The 16,380-nt window shown below is 46.7% G+C and overlaps 1 protein-coding gene and 1 long non-coding RNA gene across 2 annotated transcripts in view; one reads left to right on the top strand and one right to left on the bottom strand.

Moving 5' to 3' along the window:
* Positions 1–16,380, bottom strand: part of LOC134909732 (uncharacterized) — a 136,147-nt gene that overhangs the window by 48,844 nt on the left and 70,923 nt on the right. The gene's annotated exons all lie outside the window — the stretch shown is intronic.
* The window catches only part of CFAP206 (cilia and flagella associated protein 206), a 155,865-nt gene that overhangs the window by 91,895 nt on the left and 47,590 nt on the right, over positions 1–16,380 (top strand). The window contains exons 10-11 of the mRNA XM_063916935.1: positions 5,560–5,753; positions 8,306–8,449. Of these exons, the coding sequence (XP_063773005.1) occupies positions 5,560–5,753; positions 8,306–8,449 (338 nt within the window). The remainder of the gene's footprint in view (positions 1–5,559; positions 5,754–8,305; positions 8,450–16,380) is intronic.

The following is a 16,380-nucleotide window of genomic DNA, read 5'->3' as shown; positions in this document are numbered from 1 at the left end:
GTCCATGCTGGAGTATTGATATAGTGAGAGGCAGCCATAAGTTCTGCAGGGAACTAACCAGGGTTGCAAGGGTGTTAGGTAGAAAATTAGTTACTCCAAAAAGCCCCAAAGCACTAGTTGGTAATTATATAATACGAGTTTAGTAAAGAGCCAGACAGGTGGAATGTAATAAAAAAGGTTTGGTCTGATGGTCTTTTATCTAAAAGAAGTGAATTCACTAAGGCAGAGTCCAAACATAGCCAAGTGCTGCAAAATTGCTGAAGGAGAATCAGTTGTAATGTACAGATAGCAGTAAGGCAGTAACTGTGCTGTGATATCAGGAAGGATCCTTCGTAATAAAAACAATTTAAGGTATCAACATAGAAACATAGAATTTGACAGCAGAGAAGAACCACTTGGCCCAGTCTGCCCCTTTTTTTGCCCCATTTTTTCCTCAAACCTTATTTGATCCTTATACTTTGTATGGATATACTTATGTCCATTGATACTGCCATATATGTCCAGCAGTAGTGCCGTATAAATCCAGTGATCCTGCCGTATAAGTCCAGTGATCCTGCCATATAAATCCAGTGATCCTGCCGTGTAAGTCCAGTGATTCTGCCGTATAATTACAGTGGTACTGGCGTATAAGTCCAGTCCAGTGATACTGCCGTATATGTCCAGTAATACTGACGTATATGTCCAGTGATACTGCCGTATATGTCCAGTGATACTGCCGTATATGTCCATTGATACTGCTGTATATGTCCAGCGGTACTAATACAGGTTGAGTATCCCATATCCAAATATTCCGAAATACGGAATGTTCCGAATTACGGACTTTTTTGTGTGAGAGTGAGATAGTGAAACCTTTGTTTTTTTGATGGCTCAATGTACACAAACTATGTTTAATACACAAAGTTATTAAAAATATTGTATTAAATGACCTTCAGGCTGTGTGTATAAGGTGTATATGGAACATAAATGAATTGTGTGAATGTACACACACTTTGTTTAATGCACAAAGTTATAAAAAATATTGGCTAAAATTACCTTCCGCTGTGTGTATAAGGTGTATATGTAACATAAATGCATTCTGTGCTTAGATTTAGGTCCCATCACCATGATATCTCATTATGGTATGCAATTATTCCAAAATACGGAAAAATCCCATATCCAAAATACCTCTGGTCCCAAGCATTTTGGATAAGGGATACTCAACCTGTATTATTTACTCCACATAAAGGGGTTATTAATATTTAATCCAAATAATTTTCACAGGGTTTGCCCTGTGTGGTGTAGAGGTATGCTCTCCTGTACTGCATATGGGTGGTCATTCCAAGTTGTTCGCTAGCTGCAATCATTCTCTGTGCAGCGATGAGGCAAAAAAAGGCACTTCTGCGCATGCATATGTGGCGCAATGCACATGCGCGACGTACTTTCACGACGGCCGCTGTAGTTTCACACAAGGTCTAGCGAAGCTTTCCTGTTGCACTGCTGGCTGCAGAGTGATTGACATGAAGTGGGCGTTTCTGGGTGTCAACTGACCGTTTTCAGGGAGTGTTCGAAAAAACGCAGGTGTGGCTGGGCGAACGCAGGGCAAGTTCGTGACGTCAAAACAGGAATTGAACAGTCTGAAGTGATCGCAAGCGCTCAGTAGGTCTGAAGCAACTCTGAAGCTGCACAATTTTTTTTTGTAGCCGCTCTGCGATCCTTTCGTTCGCACTTCTGCTAAGCTAAAATACACTCCCAGAGGGCGGCGGCTTAGCATTTGCACGGGTGCTACAAACTGCTAGCGAGCGATCAACTCGGAATGACCACCATTGTTATATAACTCCAGAAAAATAATGGAGAACAAAAAATTGAAGGATAAAATAGGGAAAGATCAAAAACCACTTCCTTCTAGTGCTGAAGCTGCTGCCACTAGTCATGACATAGACGATGAAATGCCATCAACGTAGTCTGCCAAGGCCGATGCCCAATGTGATAGTAGAGGGCATGTAAAATCCAAAAAGCCAAAGTTCAGTAAAAAGACCCAAAAAAAGAAATTGAAATAGTCTGAGGAGAAACGTAAACTTGCCAATATGCCATTTACGACACGGAGTGGCAAGGAATGGCTAAGGCCCTGGCCTATGCTCATGACCAGTGGTTCAGTTTCACATGACGATGGAAGCTCTCATCCTACCGCTAGAAAAATGATAAGAGTTAGGCTGGAAAAGCACAGAAAAGAACTGTGCGTTCTAAGATGGTATCACAAATTTCCAAGGTGAGTCCAAGTGTGTCGGCGATTGCGATGCCTGACCTTCACAACACTGGACGGGAAGAGGTGGCTCCTTCCACCATTTGTACGCCCCCTGCAAGTGCTGGAAGGAGCACCCACAGTCCAGTTTCTGATATTCAAATTGAAGATGTCACTGTTGAAGTACACCAGGATGAGGAGGAAGTTGACGATGAGGATTCTGATGGTGATGTGGTTTGTTTAAATGAGTCACCGAGGGAGACACCTGTTGTCCGTGGGATGAAGAAGCCCATTGTGATGCCTGGGCAAAATACCAAAAAAGCCACTTCTTCGGTGTGGAATTATTTCTCCACAAATCCGGACAACAGGTGTCAAGCCGTGTGTTGCCTCTGTCAATCTGTAATAAGTAGGGGTAAGGATGTTAACCACCTAGGAACATCCTCCCTTATACATCACCTGCAGCGCATTCATCATGTCAGTGTCAAGTTGTGAAACTTTGGGTAAGAGTGTAAGCAGTCCACTGACACCTAAATCCCTTCTTCCTTTTGTATCCAAGCTCCTGCAAGCCACACCACCAACTCCCTCAACTTCAACTTCCTCAGTCAGGAACATCAGTAGTCCTGCAGGCCATGTAACTGGCAAGACTAACCGGGATTCCTCCAGAGGATCCTTGAGTGGTACGCCTGCTGTTGCTGCCGCTGTTGCTGCTGGAGTCGATCATCATCCCAGAGGGGAAGTCGGAAGACCACTTGTACTACTTCCAGTAAGCAATTGACTGTCCAACAGTCCTTCGTGAGGAAGATGAAATATGACAGCAGTCATCCTTTTGCAATTGGATAACTGAGGTAGTGTGTCCCCGGTACCAAATCCCATCTAGGTTCCACTTCACTAGGCAGGCGATACCGAGAATGTACAGAGACGTCAGAAAAAGTGTCCTCAGTGTCCTAAAAAATGCAGTTGTACCCACTGTCCACTTAACCACGGACATGTGGACAAGTGGAACAGGGCAGACTAAGGACTATATGACTGTGACAGCCCACTGGGTAGATGTATGGCCTCCCGCAGCAACAACAGCAGTGGCACCAGTAGCAGCATCTCGCAAATGCCAACTCATTCCTAGGTAGGCTACGCTATGTATCACCCCTTTCCGTAAGAGGAACACCGCTGACAACCTCTTACGGAAACTGTGGGACATCATTGCACAATGGCTTACCCCAATTAGATTCTCCTGGGGATTTGTGATATCAGACAACGCCACCAATATTGTGCGTGCATTACATCTGGGCAAATTCCAGCACGTGCCTTGTTTTGCACATACAATTAATTTGGTGGTGCAGAATTTTTTTTAAAATGACAGGGGCGTGCAGGAGATGCTGCTGCTGGCCCGAAAAATTGCGGGCCACTTTCGGCATTCAGCCACCGCGTGCCGAAGACTGGAGCGCCATCAAACACACCTGAACCTGCCCTGCCATCACCTGAAGCAAGAGGTGGTAACGAGGTGGAATTCAACACTCTATATGCTTCAGAGGATGGAGGAGCAACAAAAGGCCATTCAAGCCTATACATCCACCTACGATATAGGCAAAGGAGGGGGAATGCACCTGACTCAAGCGCAGTGGAGAATGATTTCCGTCTTGTGCAAGGTTCTCCAACACAGTTCAGACACTGCCATCTTGAGTCAGGTCATTCCCTTCATCAGGCTTTTGCAGAAGCAGCTGGACAAATTGAAGGAGCTAAGATCGAGCGATTCCGCTAAGTATGTGGGACTTGTGGATGGAGCCCTTCATTTGCTTTACCAGGATTCAAGGGTGGTCAGTCTGTTGAAATCAGAGCACTACATTTTGGCCACCGTGCTCGATCCTAGGTTTAAAGCCTACATTGTATCTCTCTTTCCGGCAGACACAAGTCTGCAGAGGTTCAAAGACCTGCTGGTGAGAAAATTGTCAACTCAAGCGGAACGTGATCCATTAACAGCTCCTCCTTCACTTTCTCCCACAACTGGGGCTGCGAGGAAAAGGATACAACTGGGGCTGCGAGGAAAAGGATAAGATTTCCTAGCCCACCCGCTGGCGGTGATGCAGGGCAGTCAGGAGCGAGTGCTGACATCTGGTCCGGACTGAAGGACCTGCCAACGATTACTGACATGTCTACTGTCACTGCATATGATTCTGTCACCATTGAAAAAATGGTGTAAGATTATATGAGTGACAGCATCCAAGTAGGCATGTCAGACAGTACGTACGTATACTGGCAGTGATGGTGGATTCCAGTGGGGATGAATTAATACTCTGTGAGGAGGAAGATGTACACACCGAAAGGGGTGAGGAATCATCGGAGGAGGATGAGGTCGACATCCACTTTTGTCGCTTAGTCATACAGCTACCTCATTGCACCTCTTTTTCTTCTTTGCATCATGTGCTGTTTGGGGCCTATTTTTGATATCTGCCATCCTGTATGCCACTGCAGTGCCACTCCTAAATGGGCCAGGTGTTTGTGCCGCACACTTGTGTCGCTTAGCTTAGTCATCCAGTCACCTCGGTGCAACCTTTTGGCCTAAAAACAATATTGTGAGGTGTTCAGAATAGACTGGAAATTAGTGGAAATTAATATTATTGAGGTTAATAATACCGTAGGAGCAAAATGACCCCCAAATTCTGTGATTTAGCTGTTTTTATGTTTTTCTTTTTAAATCATCCAGATCCAAAACCAAAACACGAAATGGTGGTTTTGGCAAAACCAAGTCAAAACCAAAACACGAGCGGGGAATTAGAACCAAAACACGAAAAGTGCCCGCTGCACATCTGTAGTATTAATCAGCATACGAAAACATGCATTGTTTTACATAAATACCAACTATCCACGGAATATATGCATGTGATAGTGTGTGTGTGTGTGTGTGTGTATATATATATATATATATATATATATATAAATAAAAATAACACACACTATCGCATACATATATGCCATGGATATTTGGTATTTATGGAAAGCAATGCATATTTTCTTTTATATATTTGTGTGTGTAGATTTATTGTTTGCAAGTCATGCCCCTGAAACTCAGCTACTCCCATGATATTTGGAGACAAACCCTGAGTGCATTCCGGATCCCGGCGCTGGCATTTCAATCCATGTTGGGATGCCAGTGGAGGCATTCTGAGCAGCATTGGGATTCCGGCATCAGCATGCCGACTGCTGGTATGTGGAATACTGGTATCCTGAACAGTTCTAGTCATATTTACCATGCTAAAAATAACTACATGTGGGCTTGTGTGGCACAGTTTATTATTGTACAGATACATATAATAGGTTGTTTTATTCTAAAATATTTTTTTTATTAGGAAATCCAAGCATTGGTATTCTAAAACACAGGGAAAGATATTATGTTTTCAGCTCCAAGGATGATGCCTACATGTTTGCGCAGGATCCTGATCACTACATAAATTTAATTGGAGAGAAAGCTAAACAGTGTGCAGAAATGATACAGTTATTGGAGTTGTACCAGCAGTTTGCATCCATCACTCCTTACTCACAGGTATGGAAACCACTTCTTTCAATGTGATATCACTGCTGCATTGTATAGAAAATAGCAAAGAAGTGTATATTGTAGCTGGTAATGGTGGTCATTCCGAGTTGTTCGCTCGTTGCCGTTTTTCGCAACGCAGCGATTAGGTGGAAAATGCGCATGCGCATGGTACGCAGCGCGCATGCGCTAAGTAATTTAACACAAAACTTTGGAGATTTACACAAGCTTGAGCGACGTTTTTTCAACGCTCGAGTGATCTTAGTGTGATTGACAGGAAGTGGGTGTTTCTGGGCGGAAACTGGCCGTTTTCAGGGAGTGTGCTAAAAAACGCTGGCGTGCCAGGTAAAAACGCAGGAGTGGCTGGAGAAACGGGGGAGTGGCTGGCCGAACGCAGGGCGTGTTTGTGACGTCAAACCAGGAACTAAACGGACTGAGCTGATCGCAATCTGTGAGTAGGTCTGGAGCTACTCAGAAACTGCTAAGAATTATTTAGTAGCAGTTCTGCTAATCTTTCGTTCGCTATTCTGCTAAGCTAAGATACACTCCCAGAGGGCGGCGGCCTAGCGTGTGCAATGCTGCTAAAAGCAGCTAGCGAGCGAACCTCTCAGAATGAGGGCCAATGGTCTGATCTCTCCCACTACTACTTTACTGATATTAGGGTAGTCCGTTAGGGTTGTTCTTAATTCAGTGGCAAATTTCCAATATGCACGTGGCTATGGGTGGCACTTGTTTGGGGGCGGCACTTGGATGCTTGTGCTGGTACTGTCAGCCCAAAAAGTACCAGTAACTGCAAATTATTTCCACTGTACTGTATAATATGCTATCTCGAATTATTATTATTATCCTTTATTTATATGAAGGGGCTAAATCAGACCTGATCACTAGGGTGCGTTTTTTGCATCCCTGCGATCAGGTAGTAGTCGCGCCTACATGGGGAGGGGGAATACGCTGTGCAGGGGTGTGATCGCATGTGCAGGAGAGCTGCACAAACAGAAATTTGTGCAGTCTCTGCACAGCCCAGGACTTACTCAGCCGCTGCGATGATCGGGGCCGAAGCTGACTTCAGGAATCCTCCCTCCAAACGCCTGGTCCCTCCTGCGTTTTTCCGGACACTCCTCAAACATCATCCTCCTGTCAATCTCCTTGCGTTCGCCGCTGCAATAGGATTTTTCGGACCATCGTGCCTGCGCATTGCGGTGCATATGCATGTGCAGTTCAGACCTGATGTGCGAAAATGCGCAGCAGCGATCAGGTCTGAATCAGCCCCCGAAGTGTAAACAGGTAGGACATGCCACTATAAGTTGTCCTACTTAGTAAATATGTATACATAATTAAACATAAACAAAAGTCACGGTTTATTCTAATAAATTGCATATCGTCAATGAGGGCTCAGAACTAATCAGTAAAAATAATAAAATAGGCTGACGTTGGGCGGCTGTTACTGTTGTGCCAAGGGGCTCTCTCAATCCTAAATCCGCCCCTGTCTTAATTGTTACATATAACTGGAAGTGCTTTTACCTAGTTGTAAGCATAGCATATTGAGGCCAGATTTATGAGGACACATCTGTATGCAAATTTGCACTGTGCATGCCTAATTAACAAGCTGCAAACATATGCAAATCCATAAGCATCTGACCCTTGCACCTGCCTATGTTTAGAGGAGGGAGAGCCGAGAGAATGAATAAGCAAGCAGAGGCCAAGTAAGGTAAAGACACCCTCCACAAAGTATTTCCAACACTAGCCCTCAGACTTTTGGTGGCAAAATTGAGGGGTTAAATGTGAAAACTTCACTACACACCCTCGTTATCCTCTTAATTTTCCTAGAGAATTTAGCCCCATGCTGACCTGGCCATGGATTGGCTGATATTATGACTGGAGGACCTTTCTCTGTAATAGTGGGGGGTAATTCAGACCTGATCGTAGATGTGCTAAATTTAGCACATCTACGATCAGTTTCTCTGACATGCGGGGGGACGCCCAGCACAGGGCTAGTCCGCCCCGCATGTCAGGCCCTGCCCCCCCGCACAGGTACAAAAGCATCGTGCGTTGGCGATGCTTTTGTACATGACAAGTAGCTTCCTGTCAGAGCAACTCCTGCGCGCTGGCAGGGGGCTAACTGCCGCGCCTTGGGTCGCAGCGGCTGTGTCTGTAACATCACGCAGTCGCCGCAGCACGCCACCACAACGGTCCGGACACGCCTCCGTTGTCCGGACCACACCCCGCCAACAGCGTTCTAACGCCATTGGCACGCCCCCTCCCACCCCGCCTCAGCCTGTCAATTAGGCAGAGGCGATCGCACCAGTGAGATGCTTTCACCGCTCGTGCGCACTTCGCATAGTAATGCAAACTGCGATTGCTGCCACTGCAGCGATGCAGTCTAAATTACCTCCAGTGTCACCATGCTGGTGCTAGTAGCAGCTTTTTCAGGGGGGAGGGGGAGGGGGGCATTTGTCTATGTGCCCCAGTTTGTCTATTCTCTAGGCTAATAGCATGAAAGATGATTTTGAGTCCTACTTTTCTGTTTTGATATTCTCATAATGGTTATGGTAATTCCCCTCCAGGGCCATGCTGCTGAAAAGTTGCTGATGAAACCAATCACCAAATGCAATAGCGGCACACAAACTGATACACATATTCTGGAAACCAACATTGTCAAGTTATATGAGTGGAATGAATGGGAACTGAGGAGGAAAGCAATTAAACTGGTTTGTATGAACATTGTTAAAGCAATATGTCTCTTCAAACATGTTGTGAAAAATCCATCAATAGCATAAAAAATTGAATACATTTCAATAAGAAGCTTTTTGGAAAAAGACATACTTAGAGAAGGGTGGTCAGCTGTACGTATGTGCAACTATTCCATGTACTCCTTTTCATCTGAAGTTGAACATAGACTTAAGGTCCGTAAGGATAGTTATCAATAGATCACTTGGATGACTGAGATTTCAGTACAGTTTGAGTCTCCCATATCCGAAAATCCGATATCAATTTTTTTTTGAGCATAACATTAGTGACAACTTTGCTTTCTGATGGTTCAGTGTACACAAACTTTGTTTCATGTGCACAATTATATAAAAAAAAACCATTGTATAAAATTCCCTTCAGGCTACTTGTAGGCGCTGCAGAACTCTTGTAGCGCCATATAAAAATAAGATTTTACTTACCGGTAAATCTATTTCTCGTAGTCCGTAGTGGATGCTGGGGACTCCGTAAGGACCATGGGGAATAGACGGGCTCCGCAGGAGACATGGGCACTTTAAGAAAGAATTTAGATTCTGGTGTGCTCTGGCTCCTCCCTCTATGTCCCTCCTCCAGACCTCAGTTAGAGAAACTGTGCCCGGAAGAGCTGACAGTACAAGGAAAGGATTTGGGGAATCCAGGGCAAGACTCATACCAGCCACACCAATCACACCGTATAACTTGAGATAACTTTACCCAGTTAACAGTACATCAGATCAACCCTGATGCAACTATAACATAACCCTTTTTTTAGGCAATAACTATATACAAGCATTGCAGAAGAAGTCCGCACTTGGGACGGGCGCCCAGCATCCACTACGGACTATGAGAAATAGATTTACCGGTAAGTAAAATCTTATTTTCTCTAACGTCCTAGTGGATGCTGGGGACTCCGTAAGGACCATGGGGATTATACCAAAGCTCCCAAACGGGCGGGAGAGTGCGGATGACTCTGCAGCACCGATTGAGCAAACACAAGGTCCTCCTCAGCCAGAGTATCAAACTTGTAGAACTTTGCAAAAGTGTTTGAACCTGACCAAGTAGCCGCTCGGCAAAGCTGTAGTGCCGAGACCCCTCGGGCAGCCGCCCAAGAAGAGCCCACCTTCCTAGTGGAATGGGCCTTAACTGATTTTGGCAGCAGCAATCCAGCCGCAAAATGAGCCTGCTGAATCGTATTACAGATCCAGCGAGCAATAGTCTGCTTTGAAGCAGGAGCACCAAGCTTGTTGGAAGCATACAGGATAAACAAAGACTCTGTTTTCCTGACCCTAGCCGTTCTGGCTACATAAACCTTCAAAGCCCTCACCACATCAAGTAACTCGGAATCCTCCAAGTCAGTAGTAGCCACAGGCACCACAATAGGTTGGTTTATATGAAAGGATGAAACCACTTTCGGCAGAAATTGTGGGCGGGTCCGCAATTCTGCTCTATCCGCATGGAAAACCAGATAAGGGCTTTTATGTGATAAAGCCGCCAATTCTAACACACGCCTAGCCGAAGCCAAGGCTAGTAGCATGACCACCTTCCACGTGAGATATTTTAATTCCACCGTTTTGAGTGGTTCACACCAGTGTGATTTCAGGAAACTCAACACCACGTTAAGATCCCAAGGTGCCACTGGAGGCACAAAAGGGGGCTGAATATGCAGTTTACAACGTCCTTTACAAACGTCTGAATTTCAGGCAGAGAAGCCAGTTCTTTTTGAAAGAAAATAGATAGGGCCGAAATCTGGACCTTAATGGAACCCAATTTTAGGCCCAAAGTCACTCCCAACTGTAGGAAGTGAAGGAAACGGCCCAGCTGGAATTCCTCCGTAGGGGCATTCCTGGCCTCACACCAAGCAACATATTTTCGCCATATACGGTGATAATGTTGAGCCATCACGTCCTTCCTAGCCTTTATCAGCGTAGGAATGACCACATCCGGAATGCCTTTTTCTGCTAGGATCCGGCGTTCAACCGCCATGCCGTCAAACGCAGCCGCGGTAAGTCTTGGAACAGACAGGGCCCCTGTTGCAACAAGTCCTGTCTTAGAGGCAGAGGCCAAGGGTCCTCTGTGAGCATTTCTTGCAGCTCTGGATACCAAGTCCTTCTTGGCCAATCTGGAACAATGAGTATTGTTCTCACTCCTCTTCTTCTTATGATTCTCAGCACCTTGGGTATGAGAGGAAGAGGAGGAAATACATAGACCGACTGAAACACCCACGGTGTCACTAGTACGTCTACAGCTATCGCCTGAGGGTCTCTTGACCTGGCGCAATACCTCTTTAGCTTTTTGTTGAGGCGGGATGCCATCATGTCTACTTGTGGCAGTTCCCACCGATTTGCAATCTGCGTGAAGACTTCTTGATGAAGTCCCCACTCTCCCGGGTGGAGGTCGTGCCTGCTGAGGAAGTCTGCTTCCCAGTTGTCCACTCCCGGAATGAACACTGCTGACAGTGCTCTGACGTAATTCTCCGCCCAGCGAAGAATTCTGGTGGCTTCCGCCATCGCCACCCTGCTCCTTGTGCCGCCTTGGCGGTTTACATGAGCCACTGCGGTGATGTTGTCTGACTGAATCAGCACCGATCGGTCGCGAAGCAGGGTCTCCGCTTGACGTAGGGCGTTGTATATGGCCCTTAGTTCCAGGATGTTGATGTGAAGGCAAGTCTCCTGACTTGACCACAGACCTTGGAAATTTCTTCCCAGTGTAACTGCCCCCCACCCTCGGAGGCTTGCATCCGTGGTCACCAGGACCCAGTCCAGAATGCCGAATCTGCGGCCCTCCAGAAGGTGAGCACTCTGTAGCCACCACAGGAGAGACACCCTGGCCCTGGGGGATAGGGTGATTAACCGATGCATCTGAAGATGTGATCTGGACCATTTGTCCAGTAGATCCCATTGAAAGGTCCTCGCATGAAACCTGCCGAAGGGAATGGCCTCGTATGATGCCACCATCTTTCCCAGGACTCGCGTGCAGTGATGCACCGACACCTGTTTTGGTTTTAATAGGTTCCTGACCAGTGTCATGAGTTCCTGAGCCTTCTCCATCGGGAGATAAACCCTCTTCTGGTCTGTGTCCAGAATCATGCCCAGGAAAAGCAGATGAGTCGTAGGAATCAACTGCGACTTTGGAATATTTAGAATCCAGCCGTGTTGCCGTTACACTTCCAGAGAAAGTGATACGCTGTTCAGCAACTGCTCTCTTGATCTCGCTTTTATGAGGAGATCGTCCAAGTACGGGATAATTGTGACACCTTGCTTCCGCAGGAGCACCATCATTTCCGCCATTACCTTGGTGAATATTCTCGGGGCCGTGGAGAGACCAAACGGCAACGTCTGAAATTGGTAATGACAATCCTGTACCGCAAATCTGAGGTACGCCTGATGAGGTGGATAAATAGGGACATGAAGGTATGCATCCTTTATGTCCAGAGACACCATAAAATCTCCCCCTTTCAGGCTTGCGGTGACCGCTCTTAGCGATTCCATCTTGAACTTGAACCTTTTCAGGTATATGTTCAGGGATTTTAAATTCAATATGGGTCTGACCGAACCGTCCGGTTTCGGGACTACAACATGGTCGAATAATAACCCCCTCCTTGTTGAAGGAGGGGAACCTTGACCACCACCTGTTGAAGACACAATTTGTGAATTGCAGTTAACACTATTTCCCTCTCGTGGGGGGAAGCCGGCAGGGCCGTCGGTGAGGGGGCATCTCCTCAAAGTCCAGCTTGTATCCCTGAGACACAATATCTATTGCCCAGGGATCCAACAGGGAGTGAACCCACTTGTGGCTGAAATTACGAGGACGTGCCCCCACCGGGCCTAGCTCCGCCTGTGGAGCCCCAGCGACATGCGGTGGATTTTGTAGAGGCCGGGGAGGACTTCTATTCCTGGGAACTAGCTGTGTTGTGCAGCTTCTTTCCTCTGCCCCTGCCTCTGGCAAGAAAGGATGCACCTCGGACTTTCTTGTTTCTTTGTGTTCGAAAGGCTGCATTTGATAATGTCGTGCTTTCCTAGGCTGTGCAGGAATATAAGGCAAAAGATCAGAATTACCAGCTATAGCTGTGGAGACCAGGTCCGAGATCCCTTCTCCACACAATCCTCAGCCTTCCATATGCCTCTTAAGTCGGCATCACCTGTCCATTGCATATTCTACAGGACACGTTAAGCAGAAATCGACATAGCGTTGACTCTAGAACCCAGTAGACTAATGTCTCTTTGGGCATGTTTAATATATATATATATATATATATATATATATATATATATATCTTAAGACAGCATCTTTTATATATATGTATATCTATATATATACATATATATATACATACTAGGGTCTCAATCTCTGCTGATAAGGTACCTGACCACGCTGCTACAGCGCTATAAACCCATGCCGACACAATCGCCGGTCTGAGTAGTGTACCAGAATGTGCACGCTATATGCAGGATCCCTGAGGATAGCTGTTAAGTCAGGGCTACCTTTTGGCCAAACGTGACACCCTAGGGGAAGATTCCCATCGTATCCTGGCCCTAGAAGGGAAAGGATACTCCCTGAGAATTCTTTGTGGGAAACTGCAGTCTCTTGTCTGGAGATTCCCGCTCTTTTTCATCATGAGAGGAGGGAAATTTACCTCAGCTTTCTTCCCCTTAAACATGTGTACCCTTGTGTCAGGGACAGATGAGTCATCAGTGATATGCAAATCATCTTTTATTACAATAATCATATATTGAATACTTTCCTGCCCTTTTGGCTGTAACTTTGCATTATCGTAGTCGACACTGGAGTCAGACCCTGTGTCGATATCAGTGTCTATTATTTTGGATAGTGAGCATTGAGAGACTCTGAAGGTCTCTGCGACATAGGGACAGACATGGGTAGATTCCCTGTCTGTTCTCTAATCTTTTGTGCAATAAATTCACCTTAGCACTTAATTACACATATCCAAACAGGTGTCGGCGTTGTCGACGGAGACACCCCTCACACACACATTTACTCCATCTCCTCCTTAGGGGAGCCTTTTACCTCAGACATGTCGACACACACGTACCGACACACCACACACTCAGGGAATGCTCATCTGAAGACAATTCCCCCACAAGGCCCTTTGGAGAGACAGAGAGAGAGTATGCCAGCACACACCCCAGCGCTATTAACCCAGGAATAACACAGTAACTTAATGTTAACCCAGTAGCTGCTGTTTATATTGATTTTTGCGCCTAATTATGTGCTCCCCCTCTCTTTTTACCCTCTTCTACCGTGTATCTGCAGGGGAGAGGATGGGGAGCTTCCTCTCAGCGGTGCTGTGGAGAAAAAACATGGCGCTGGTGAGTGCTGAGGAAGAAACCCCGCCCCCTCGACGGCGGGCTTCTGTCTCGCTTAAATATACATTTACTTGGCGGGGGCTCATACATATATACAGTGCCCAACTGTATATATGCTAAACTTTTGCCAAAGAGGTCCCAATTGCTGCCCAGGGCGCCCCTCCCCCCCCCCCCCCCCCTGCGCCCTGCACCCTTACAGTGACCGGAGTATGTGAGGTGTGTGTGGGAGCAATGGCGCACAGCTGCAGTGCTGTGCGCTACCTCAGTGAAGACTGGAGTTTTCTGCCGCCGATTTCGAAGTCTTCTTGCTTCTTATGCTCACCCGGCTTCTGTCTTCCGGCTCTGCGAGGGGGACGGCGGCGCGGCTCTGGGATCGGACGACGAGGGTGAGATCCTGTGTACGATCCCTCTGGAGCTAATGGTGTCCAGTAGCCTAAGAAGCAGGACCTATCTTCAGAGAGTAGGGCTGCTTCTCTCCCCTCCCACGATGCAGGGAGTCTGTTGCCAGCAGAGCTCTCTGAAAATAAAAAACCTAACAAAATACTTTCTTACAGCAAGCTCAGGAGAGCTCACTGAACAGCACCCAGCTCGTCCGGGCACAGATTCAAACTGAGGTCTGGAGGAGGGACATAGAGGGAGGAGCCAGAGCACACCAGAATCTAAATTCTTTCTTAAAGTGCCCATGTCTCCTGCGGAACCCGTCTATTCCCCATGGTCCTTACGGAGTCCCCAGCATCCACTAGGACGTTAGAGAAATAGGATTTTAATTACCTACCAGTAAATCCTTTTCTCGTAGTCCGTAGAGGATGCTGGGGTCCACATTAGTACCATGGGGTATAGACGGGTCCACTAGAAGCCACTGGCAGTTTAAGAGCGTGGGCTGGCTCCTCCCTCTATGCCCCTCCTACCAGACTCAGTCTAGAAACTGTGCCCAAGGACATGGACAACTTCAAGAGAAGGATAAGATTTTAAACCTACCGGTAAATCTTTTTCTCCTAGTCCGTAGAGGATGCTGGGGACTCCGTAAGGACCATGGGGTATAGACGGGCTCCGCAGGAGACATGGGCACTATAAAATAAGATTTTACTCACCGGTAAATCTATTTCTCGTAGTCCGTAGTGGATGCTGGGAACTCCGAAAGGACCATGGGGAATAGCGGCTCCGCAGGAGACTGGGCACAACTAAAGAAAGCTTTAGGTCACCTGGTGTGCACTGGCTCCTCCCACTATGACCCTCCTCCAAGCCTCAGTTAGGACACTGTGCCCGGACGAGCTGACATAATAAGGAAGGATTTTGAATCCCGGGTAAGACTCATACCAGCCACACCAATCACACCGTATAACTTGTGATACTATACCCAGTTAACAGTATGAAATACAACTGAGCCTCTCAACAGATGGCTCAACAATAACCCTTTAGTTAACAATAACTATGTACAAGTATTGCAGACAATCCGCACTTGGGATGGGCGCCCAGCATCCACTACGGACTACGAGAAATAGATTTACCGGTGAGTAAAATCTTATTTTCTCTGACGTCCTAGTGGATGCTGGGAACTCCGAAAGGACCATGGGGATTATACCAAAGCTCCCAAACGGGCGGGAGAGTGCGGATGACTCTGCAGCACCGAATGAGAGAACTCCAGGTCCTCCTCAGCCAGGGTATCAATTTTGTAGAATTTTGCAAACGTGTTTGCCCCTGACCAAGTTGCAGCTCGGCAAAGTTGGAAAGCCGAGACCCCTCGGGCAGCTGCCCAAGATGAGCCCACCTTCCTTGTGGAATGGGCTTTTACAGATTTTGGCTGCGGTAGTCCAGCCGCAGAATGCGCCAGCTGAATTGTGCTACAAATCCAGCGAGCAATAGTCTGCTTAGAAGCAGGAGCACCCAGTTTGTTGGGTGCATACAGGATAAACAGCGAGTCAGTTCTCCTGACTCAAGCCGTCCTGGAAACATAATTTTTCAAGGCCCTGACTACGTCCAGCAACTTGGAATCCTCCAAGTCCCTAGTAGCCGCAGGCACTACAATAGGTTGGTTCAAGTGAAAAGCTGATACCACCTTAGGGAGAAACTGGGGACGAGTCCTCAATTCTGCCCTATCCATATGGAAAATCAGATAAGGACTTTTATATGACAAAGCCGCCAATTCTGATACACGCCTGGCCGAAGCCAAGGCCAATAACATGACCACTTTCCGCGTGAGATATTTTAGATCCACGGTTTTTAGTGGCTCACATCAATGTGATTTTAAGAAACTCAACACCACGTTGAGAACCCAAGGTGCCACTGGAGGCACAACCGGGGGCTGAATATGCAGCACTCCTTTTACAATGTCTGAACTTCAGGTACTGAAGCTAGTTCTTTCTGGAAGAAAATCGACAGAGCCGAGATCTGTATCTTAATGGAGCCTAATTTTAGGCCCATAGACACTCCTGCTTGTAGGAATGCAGAAATCGACCTAGTTGAAATTCCTCTGTTGGGGCCTTTTTTGGCCTCACACCAAGCAACATATTTCCGCCATATGCGGTGATAATGTTTTGCAGTTACATCTTTCCTGACTTGAATCAGCGTAGGAATGACTTCCTCCGGAATGC

This window comes from Pseudophryne corroboree, chromosome 4 (assembly GCF_028390025.1).
Source record: "Pseudophryne corroboree isolate aPseCor3 chromosome 4, aPseCor3.hap2, whole genome shotgun sequence".
NCBI classification, from domain to species: domain Eukaryota; kingdom Metazoa; phylum Chordata; class Amphibia; order Anura; family Myobatrachidae; genus Pseudophryne; species Pseudophryne corroboree.
The sequence above is the reverse complement of the archived record's forward strand: the minus strand, read 5'-3'. Positions and strand labels throughout refer to the sequence as shown.